Source organism: Nicotiana tabacum, chromosome 22 (assembly GCF_000715075.1).
Source record: "Nicotiana tabacum cultivar K326 chromosome 22, ASM71507v2, whole genome shotgun sequence".
Taxonomy (NCBI): domain Eukaryota; kingdom Viridiplantae; phylum Streptophyta; class Magnoliopsida; order Solanales; family Solanaceae; genus Nicotiana; species Nicotiana tabacum.
Window position 1 is genome coordinate 212,974,517 of NC_134101.1, and position 10,826 is coordinate 212,985,342.

Sequence of the window (10,826 nt, forward strand, 5' to 3'; positions counted from 1 at the left end):
TAGGATTGGATCACAACCCTAACTATGAGTTTAGCTACTCATGAAAATAACAGAAATCAAAGAAGAAATGAAGATAAAATTCATAATACTAGATTAGGAGATGAAAATCTATTATTGAGAGATAATTCTAATGCAAAATTACCCAAAACGGAAGTAGCAGCCGTCTCACGTGACTAATTTAATGACTAATGTTCATTAAATTACCCAAATCTAATGTTGGATCTATTCTTGACTTGTTTAGAATTACAAATTTCAAAAAAATTCATTTTTTCTTAAATTTTATGTCCAATTAAATATGTTTACACAAATTAAAACGGAGGGAGAACCAATCCGTTGTATACATTGATCTCTGCTTTATTATTATTATTATTATTATTATTATTATTATTATTATTATTATTATTATTATTATTATTATTATTATTATTATTATTATTATTAAGTCAATAGTGAACAGCTAAAATGAACAAAAGAGTATAACCTTTTAAAAAAATGTATAACCTTCAAATTACCATTTCCCGAAGCCGCCATCTCTGTGAAGAAAAAAGATGCGAGTTCTTACGAACAAAATATCGCGAGCTCTCTACTCAGCTGCTGTTTCTTCCTCTTCAGCTTCATCCGCTTCTCACTGCGATTCCACAAAGATTTCAAGAGCTCTTTCCACTTGTATTCATTCCAAACAGTCGCTTCCCTCGCCGTACACCGAATCTCGAGATCCTCTCTTTGCTTCGCCTTGGTCCGCCACTCAAGTTCGTGGTGCCAAATCTCGCGGCGCCGATGTAAGTTACCGTCTCCAATCACTTTGCTATTAATGTCTTAGCAATTCGTAATTTACCAGTAATTGTTCATTGTGTTAAAAATTAGTACTCCCTAGATTTTTTAATTTGTGGTCCTAAACAAGTCAAAAAGGGTCCAGTGAACTTTAAGCTAAATTCTTTCCAAATTTATTATCAAAGGGAAATAAATTCTGTCGAGATAAGTTTTCATCAAAGAGAAATAAGTTCACATAAACTGGACTGGAGGGAGTACTTATTTTGACTAGCACGAAATTTAAGAAAGAAATATTTTTGAAACTTACGATCTCTAATATAAGTCATAGATATTTGTGTGTCTATAAATAATCTTATTAACGGTAAAATAAAAAATTTAAAGTCCAATTATTTTTAAATAGAGAAATGTGTCAAAATACCATCACATGAATTGAGATTGAGGGACTGTTCAATTCTTTTTTCTTCTTAAAATAGGAGGAAAATATGTTTTGCTTCTGTGAACAGTTCATCCTATCAAATAACGTTATTGAGCAGGCCAAAAAAGAGTGGTGCATATAGAAATTCATATGGCTGATCTCAATCAGATTGGGATTGACATCTCGATGATTAAATTATTAAAATTTATGCTGTACTTATGCTTCATTTAAGTTTGAGTTGAAGCTAATTATTGCTGTTCCTCGTTTTTTCAAGTGCTCACCTTCATTTTATTTTGGTGTAGTTGAAGCCAGGAAATGTGATTGAGAAAAAAGGTTAGCTTGCCTACATTACTGTACATGGTTCTTTACATGTCTATGTGTGCATAGACTAATAATGATGTGGTGTTCTTTTGGCTATTGATTTCATCAGGAAGGATTTATGAGGTTAGTTTAAGCATATAACTGTCTTTTCTCTCTCCTTAGTTTTATTCAATTTTTGCTTTCTATTAGTGAACTAAATGCGGATTATCTTCATGAAATTAAATATTGTTTAGGTGGTAAAGGCACAACACACAACCCAAGGAAGAGGAGGAGCTATTATACAGGTTTGATATTTAATCTCATGCATATAATGTTGCTCTTCTTATTTTGAGATTCTTTCTCTAATTTCACAGTTTCATTTGCTTCTTCCATTTTGTGAAATACAAGAACTTGAAATTACACCTTCAGATCATTGATCTTATGTGATTATGCGCTCTATTAATCACATATGATATTTTTGATAAGTAAAGAATGTTAAGCAAATATGTGTAAATAGAATCAAATGAGCATTTGACACTCTTTATCATTTTAGCTTCTTCCCGCTGTGAATATCTTTCGTCACATGTATCTTTCATGACCAAAACTTGGTTGCTTTTGCTTTCGTTTGATCCATCCGTCTGGATAACATTAATTGCAGTAAGCAATCTAAAGCTGATGATAAAGCTCTAACCAATTTTAACATGGATATTAGGCAATTTTTGTCTAGGCTAGAACCAAACTCCACAGCTGATGAATCTAGGTTAGCACCTAGGTTCATTTGTTGTTTCTAGTTTTCCTGCTAAGCACCTAGTATTTGAAGGCGGCTTTAAGCAGGTTGAATATGGAAGATTTTCTTCTCTGCCATTTTTTATTCCCAGAGTTTTCCAATTTTGTGTTGTCCGATGGCAACTCAGTTTTAACCATGTTCTATTGCTTATGCTGTTTGAAGGCTTGTGATTACTTTCTCGGATATTTATAGGTTCATGTCACATGCACTTTTGAGTTCTTATCTCAAGCCAATAGTTAGTTTCCTTGTACCGTAGAAATGAAATTATCATGTAAGACTTATTTCAGTTAAATTATGGATTGTCAGTCTAAGAGAAAACAAAAGTATATATTTGGAGTAGAAGGCAAAGATGCAGGCATTACGTTCATTTTGTTGATTTCCGACTAAGAAAATGAAACTAATATATTCTTCCTTGTATCCGGAGTTTCCAATCTTTTTTTTTTTGCTCAAGTGATGCCTATTGTGATTCTCATGGTTTTGCCCTACTTCTGGTCATAAAATGTGTTGGATTAATGTTGACTCTGTGGTGCTTTCTCAAAATTTTTGCAGTTTCATCGTGGCAGAAACATATGATTCCGGTATATATATTTATGTATCGTTTTAGACAAAACACCACTAGTCCAGAAAATGTAAACTAAAGATTGTGGACCAATAGCATGTCAGACTCTTTATGTACTTAATGTTGTAAAAACCCTAGCCAGCATTCAGCAGCATACTATCTGCAAATCTGAAGTAACTAATCATCTAATCCAACTCCTTTTCTCTTGTTTTTTTGGGAGAATGAATCATCTAATCCATCTTTATTTGATGTGAAAGCTTATTGACCTCTCTTCAGCAATAAGCTTCCAGTGTTCAGCATTAATGGTCTTCAGGATGATAAATTTGCCTACCTGCTTGAGAATGATGACAGAAATTTTAGTGTTATCTATTATTCGATGAAAAAAAGAACCCATAGAAAAAGCATTGACATTAATGTTAGTATCGGTTGTCAATAGCCAGAAGCTTAGTGGCTTTGTTCCTCTGTTTTATAGTCAACCACGAATGTGAGATATCAATACTCTTGTTTTGATAAGGATATATTAGTTCTGATTGTTGAATTCATCAAAATCTTGATACAACTGTGGATTGATAGAATTACAATTCATTTGGGATTATATTCCTTGTTCTTTGTCAGACTGAAGCTTCGTTTAAGTTGCTTACCTATTTTTCTCAACTTCCTAACATTTGCTAATCATTGATGATATTAGCTGTTGTTATAATGTTTATCTTTTATGTCTCATTTCTTTGAATAAAATCTATTAATCAGTAATCAAACATCTTATTATTTACTTACCTCTGCTCTTTGCCAAAACATTTTAGGTGGAGCTCCGTGATGTTGATAGTGGAAGCAAGTCGAATGAAAGATTTCGTACAGATGAACCTGTTGAAAGTATGAATTTCCACATCGCTAGTTGCAAAAACTCATCCATCATATTTGTTGTGTAACTTGTCTTGTGCAAAATATTATGTATCTTTCTTAATAAGGGGTTCGTGCCATGTAATTTAAGGCTTTTGCATTTTGTTGTGTGAGCTTAGGCTCAATGAAGGAACAATTTGATCTTTTAAGGTTGAATCCTAAGCTTGCAATGTGTTTTGGCTATAGAATTAGAGGGTTACACACTTACCTTCTTTGAGAGGTGGGCACCTAGAAGTTTAGTGCTTTTGCCGTAAATTGGTTTGACAATAATGTTTGACAAGTTGTATTCTGCGGATTATAAATGATGTTAACACGATTACATCATTTCATACCTTTGATTCCTTTTGAGGTAAAATCTTTTTCTGAAATGATTCATTATGGTACTATCTAATAGCACATACATATTGATTCGGAATGTACGGATAATACGATCCATGTGGTACATACTAACTGGTTTATCCTTGCTTACCAAGAAGTTAAGAACTTAAAGACTGGGACCAATCTTGTAAATTGCCTTATTCATGTAGGACGATATCTTGAGTTGCATGAGGCAACTTTAATAATACGTTGAGTAGTCATCTTATCTACATCCAACTCTTTGCTGTAGATGAGTAGCCTGTTTCGCTTGACTACATTAGCTATACTATGCGAATTTCAAATGCATTTTGGCATTATTGGTCTTGAATGTGCAGGAGTATTTGTTGCAGAAAAGAATTTCACGTACCTTTATACAGATGATGAAACCGGAAACATTGTACTAATGGAGTGAGTTTAAGTCTGCACTTCTTTATTTTGTATGACTTTTGTACATAGACATGATCAGATACATGTATATCAGTAAAACTTTATCTCAGTCCATTCTTCATCTTTTTCAATCCTATGCAGGCCTAAGACCTATGAGCAACTAGATGTACCAAAACACTTGTTTGGTGAATCTCATGTCTACCTTCAAGGTACTCTTACGTAGTGTCATATGCTGAAGATTAGATATAACTATTTAATTGTGCCCTATATTCATATGCTTTTATATTTATGTTGTGCAATTACTTATATGTCTTTCCAAAACTTTGCAAGATCCTTATTGTCAACGATTAAAGCTGAGGACGAAATGTCATGTATTATTTAGTAAAGGATATAGCTCATGAAAGTTTTTCAGATTTTGGTAATACTGACTGGGAAACCATAACTTTGCTAAGGAAGATGGGAATTAGCTTTTGAATTTCTAATATGGGATGCGCACAAGTCACCTACATAGAATGCATGAATTGTTCTAACAAAGTGCTGGTGCATGTTTCCCTGTTAAAAGTTTTATATTCTCTTTTTCTTTTCCCTTTCTTTTCTAAAATTTTCTTTTTCCATTGTGTTATTTTCCACTTCAAAAAAGATATAATAGAGAGAACTCATCCAGATTGCATGGGATTTGTACATAAAAACATCACATGGATTGTGGATTGGAATCGTTGAATTTCAGGTAGGTAGCTGTCAAGCTTGGACAAATATCATGCGCCATTTGATTTTCTGGAAGCTTGTTCCTTTTTATTAAGTAAATTTATTGACTGAGGAGGAGGAATGAGAGTGAAGGATCTAAAAGGGCAGAAGAAAAGCCTGTTGTGCCAATGGTTATGGAGATTGGTCAGTCTGATGGAGTACTATGGACAGAAGTGCTGAAGGAGAGAGATGTTGCGCTCTCAGAATGAAGGGTGCACGTCCCTTATAAACATGTACTATGTGGGGGTGTATGGAAACATGTTAGATGTTTGTGCGAGGAATTAGCAGATCAAGCTATACTGGGGTTTGGCATGATGCCTGGTACACCTATCAAGAACTTGTTCCCCGTACTCTATAGCATAGCTCTGTGTACTGAGCTTAGGTGGTTCAATACAAAACAGAGCAGGGTTGGGATAGTCAATTTTAGGAGGAGCTATAATGATTGGAGGTTCTAGACAAAGCTGCTGGGTTTACTGCCGCATCCTTTCCTGATAGACTTGAATTTATTCGTAGGCAAGCAGGGTATTAAAATCAGGACAATTACTATAATGTGGAGATTGTACGATTCTCATCGGACATTCCAGATTCTCTTAAATGGAAGCGTTAGAAAAGTGGAGTTTTTACTGTTAGCTCCTTCAATAAGTTTCCGATTTTCAACTGAGAATATAACATCTAACATCATATTGTCCTTGGAAGAAGATTTGGAGAAGCAAAGCCCATATAAAGTTGCATCTTTTGCTGGATCGTCTTATGAAGCTGCTCTCTCCCAACATAACCTATAGTAGAGGAGGGGGATGGTACTATAACAATAGGTGTCATATGTGTGCTGATGAATCTGAGGATGTCTACCACCTATTCATATTTTTGAACCCTACAGCATATAAAACCCTGCTATTTAAGTTGGAGGGGCATTATCCACCGAGTTTCAAACAGTGTGTCATTGGCCCTTGGGGATTTCTCAGTGGTAAAAGAACCCACCTATTCATACATTGCCTCTTGGCGTCACAGCTTTGGCAGTTCTTTCTCAGTCTCCTATAGTGAAACGGGCTGAGTTTTTTGTAACCTGTTGTAAATACTCATGCAGTCTTTGTGCTCAACAAAATAGGTCTTGCATATACCACTGGAAAAAAAATTTGTCTTGCATATCCGGACAAAAGAAGAGAAAATCTTCCCTGTACAAGATGAGTTAAAAAATGGAGAATCTTCATATTTAAAAAGTGATTCTTTATAAAAAGCAAAAAATCATCTGTCCCTCAATGTAGAAAAAACACAAAAGTTTGCACTAGTTTGTGCAAAGGACTCCTCGACTTTCCCATATGCTCTTAGATTTTTCTTGCTCATACGATCCTAAAATATGCTAAGGGAACTACTCCCCATACTGTTCGCTTCTGTCACTTCCTTTTGAACTTCTATGCTAACAGTGTGTCTTAACACAGCCCACACTACATAATCAACTTTCCACGCTATGTGTGGAACTTGAGGTAGCTTTTTGGTATGGTATTGGTTGAATTGTAGCATTTATTTAGTAGCTTCCACGTTACTATGCCCTCTACTGGGATTTGAACGCGAGTTCTCCTTTTACTTCATTAACCACTAGGCCACACCCTTGTGTGCTCATCTAGAAATAATACCACTTCTACTTCTTTGATGAGTATGTTCAAAGAGGGATTGACCTATTGTAGAGGAAATATTTCCAACATCATGTTGTTAGGCATAGTCAGAAGGTAGATAAAAGACTTACGCGTTGTTTAATTTTTTAAAGATTGCACAACTTATAAAGAGGGGTTTTCGTATCTTTTGACTTTGCTTATTAATGGTAAGCAACTGGTGGAACCACTTTCTATATAGGTTTTTATGAATGAGAAATAAAGTACAACTATTTCACCTTTATCCTGGGGCTCTATATTACTTGAGATTGTCCTTTTGACAGTATGCTATTCATCTCAATTCCTTATCAAGAGTGATAAAAAGGGCAGCCTGTCGCACTAAGCTCCCGCTATACGCGAGGTCAGGGGAAGGGCTGGACCAAAAGGGTTTATTGTACACAACCTTACCCCCTGCATTTTTGCAAGAGGTTATTGTTAGATAGTTAGTTATATGTAAATAGTCCTAGTCCCATATGTAATAGGTAGGAGTAGAATACGTCCTAGTCCCATATGTAGCAGGAGTAGAATATGTATTATATATAGAGCTCATTGTATCATTGTTAAAAAATAGATTTTTTTTCCCGTGCATTCTCACATGGTATCAGAGCTTCGGTGAGAAAATTATCGTTGTGCATCATTCCACCGACATCCGGGAAGAAAGGTCTCATCGCAAAGCAATTTTCCAGCAACTTCGTCTTGTTCCCAGGGTTCATCACTGCTACAGTGGTACTGTGCATATACCAATACCACCATCAGATCTGAAACCCTTGTGCGACCAAACCCCAGAAGTTCCAGTCCCATCGGAACAAAAAAGTCAATCACTGTGCGTCTTTCCGGTTGACGACTCAAGATTGATTTGCGTTATCTCCTCATCGATAAGTGTTGTGCGAAAACCAATACTACCATCTTGTTCGGAAAAGACGACAAAACTCTAGTCAATCGCTCCGTAGAAAGTCACGCACCTCCACGCCCCGCCAAAACTAGGGTTCTGGCGAGCTACAGTAACTTTCTGAGCGCGTGTGAGCCATTCCGGCCACTTTTTGACAAAACTTCTTCGGGACAACTTACTCGTCTAGTGATTCTGAGCCTACCCATATAAAATTATATCAAATTCTGACAACTTTTATTTTTTCCGATGTGAAAAGTGATTTGCCGGCGTGAAAGTAATTCCCAAAAAATGTTTATGTATTCTAGTGGTGTTTTAGAACCTATTTTGTAGTGTGAAATTCGGCTTAGTCTCACTATTTTCAAATTTGTACGGCAACTTTTCGGCCAACTTTTGTTTATCAGCAACCACCTGGTTTTGTTGTTCAGGGGGAGTCTAGTGGCCTTGTATGTCGAATGATCAACTTGCAAATAGTTTTACCAAGTCCCTAACTGGTCCTCGTATTAGTTACATATGTAACAAGCTCGGTACATATGATTTGTATGCACCGGCTTGAGGGGGAGGGTTAGATAGTTATGTGTAAATAATCCTAGTCCCATATGTAGTAGTAGGAGTAGAATATGTCCTAGTCCATATGTAGTAGGAGTAGAATATGTATTATATATAGAACTCATTGTACCATTGTTAAAAAATAGATTTTTCTCCCGTGCATTCTCGCAGTTATTTCCACGGCTTGAACCCGTGACCTCCTGGTCACATAACTGCAACTTTACCAGTTACGCCAAGGCTTCCCTTCCTTATCAATAGTGATACCAGCAGTGAAAAATAAGTCTATCAAATATTTAACTTTCCCGTCTTAATGTTGTATGTCTGCCTTGTCATTGTGTAGCTCCTATTGATGTTTTATGTGCAAATGTTCCTTTTTCTTTTCTCATTTCCTCTGCTCTAACAACTATAATCGGAGGGGGTTTAAATGTTCCTTTATTTCCTCCTGGTCTATCGACGTATTTCCCATGAAGTTAGCATGTTGTCTTCTTTAACATTATTGCTGCTATAACTTTCTTGCTGCTTTTTCTTTTTCTGACATGTTTGTAATTGTGCTAAAAGATGACAAATAAATTCTTCACAGATGATATGAAAGTCAGTGTGCAAATGTATGATGGAAGAGCAATGTCTGCATCAATTCCTACACGAGTAACATGTACTGTTGCTGAATCTGAAATTCCCATGAGGGCGTCAGCTACTCCACAGTATGTTAGCATCTCATCCTTATGATAGTTTTCTCATGCAACTGAAAGAACCTTTTTGAGTTTGTCTGGTAAATCATTCCTGGAATTAACAGCACTTTCTAATTGACTACTGTCACATCTCTGCAGATAAAGAAGGTTTTGCTATTTCCTATGTATTCTCTCTCTGATAAAAATAATTGTAATCTTTTCTATTGATAGGTATAAGAAGGTTTTGCTGGACAATGGTCTCACTGTGCAGGTAAACTGTAGCATTAATTTTCCAACAGCTATATCATGGATTGAGATAGCTTTATTCTGGGGTTTCCCCTCTTTTTTTTTTCTTTTCATTTTCAACTTTTTGAGGAAGCTCTGATGGTTGATGTTGGTATGTTGCTTGGGAACTGCTTCACCTTTGGATTCCAAGGCAATAGTTGACATAAGCTCCCTCCCACCTCATTAGAAAAAGAAGGAAAGAGAAAACACAAACGTTTTAAGTTCTTTTCTTTATTTTGGATGTGTCAATCCTGTCTCTTCCACATCTCTCTGACCTTTGCAAGTACTACCTAATTTTTGCATCGGGCTCTTGAATGATTTGATGTTTTCTAAATCATGTAGTCTTCATTCGGAAAATGTGAATTATGTATATCGAGCAATATCTATCACATGGAGTTGAAGTAGCTGTGCAAGTTCTTGACTTCCTTCTTTACATCTTACCCCTTTTCTAGGTACCAAAACATATCTTAGAAGGGGACAAGATTATCATTAACACCACAGACAACTCTTACATGAGCAGGTGAGTGAATGGTTACCTTGTTCCTCGTCCGTTTCAGCATTTGTTATTGCTATCTATCTCTCTTCGTTAATATTCTTTGCATGCATTTGAATAAACTCGTATTAACTGCATTCCCTCTATTTGACATCTCTCTTCAATCGCAGAGCTTAGGAGCAGGACTTTATTGGACATCTTCGGAATGAGAGCGATCGGCGAGTTATCGATTATTGACGAGCAAGGTTTTGAGTTAAATCTACTATTGACAAATAGTTGGTGTTTATAAGAATCACAAATTACAGTACTTCTGGGCAGAGTGTTTACATGAGAAGCATATCTTGAAAGTGCGATTTTAAGTTTTTCATAAAGCCTCAACTTATGTGGTACTACAGGGGCCAGAGTATTTATCGGAACAAAAATCACCCCAATTGATGCTGTTTTGCTGCCGCCTCTTGTATTTAAGCATCTTTGGGTCCTGACAAGAATCTTCATATTTAGAGATGTGGATACAAAATGGATATGTTGTATGATATTGTTAATGCATGTGAAGGGTTCGTGCTCATGTCAGGTTGAGCTACTGCAGAGAAAAAAATAAATAGCAAAATCCAATCCAATTTATCGTAATCGATAAGTTAAATGTTGGTTAACCCTATTCTGAAATATGAAAAAAATTATTGGCTTATCAAATTATATATCAAGCCGTGAAAAAGGTTTAACAATAGAAATAAACAAATTCACTATTTGTTTTTCATCAAGCAGTACGTCTACGTGGAGTACCCCCCAATTAATAGTAAAAGTAAGATGTGTATGAAAATAGATCATATAATACCATTTTTTATGATGATGCAACTCCCTGCAAAGTTTTATCTAGTCTGTATTGCAGGAAATTTGCTCTCTACCTTTTTTTCGTTTTAATTGGATGTCTTTTCTCATGAATGAATTCGCTGTAGATAATTCTCTTTTAAGAAAACTGATAAACCCTTAATTTGTTAGACGTCAGTTGAAAGCTTAATCCAAACTATATGCCAAACCGTAAGCACATTAAATATTGAATTTTTTCATATATGACAATTGGAAAG

The 10,826-nt window shown here is 35.7% G+C and overlaps 1 protein-coding gene across 2 annotated transcripts; it reads left to right on the plus strand.

Annotated features, from left to right (window-relative positions):
* Positions 1-494: 494 nt before the first annotated feature.
* Positions 495-10,309, plus strand: LOC107785437 (uncharacterized). Of its 2 annotated transcripts, XM_016606742.2 has the most exons (11): positions 495-779; positions 1,489-1,519; positions 1,617-1,630; positions 1,741-1,791; positions 3,633-3,702; positions 4,422-4,494; positions 4,615-4,682; positions 8,879-8,999; positions 9,198-9,237; positions 9,704-9,771; positions 9,915-10,309. In XM_016606742.2, exons 1-11 carry the CDS (start codon positions 549-551, stop codon positions 9,919-9,921), a joined length of 774 nt encoding a protein of 257 aa, XP_016462228.1. In that variant the 5' UTR covers positions 495-548; the 3' UTR covers positions 9,922-10,309. The 2 variants fall into 2 exon arrangements, with proteins under 2 accessions (XP_016462228.1, XP_075100684.1); XM_075244583.1 differs by lacking the exon at positions 9,915-10,309 and having other exon boundaries at positions 9,704-9,775.
* Positions 10,310-10,826: the final 517 nt, after the last annotated feature.

Excerpts from the sequence above, each read along its gene's own strand:
- LOC107785437 (XM_016606742.2), top strand. The coding sequence starts at position 549 with ATGCGAGTTCTTACGAACAAAATATCGCGAGCTCTCTACTCAGCTGCT. Across the intron at positions 780-1,488 it reads CCAAATCTCGCGGCGCCGAT|TTGAAGCCAGGAAATGTGAT; the intron begins GTAAGTTACCGT and ends ATTTTGGTGTAG. Across the intron at positions 4,683-8,878 it reads ATCTCATGTCTACCTTCAAG|ATGATATGAAAGTCAGTGTG; the intron begins GTACTCTTACGT and ends AATTCTTCACAG.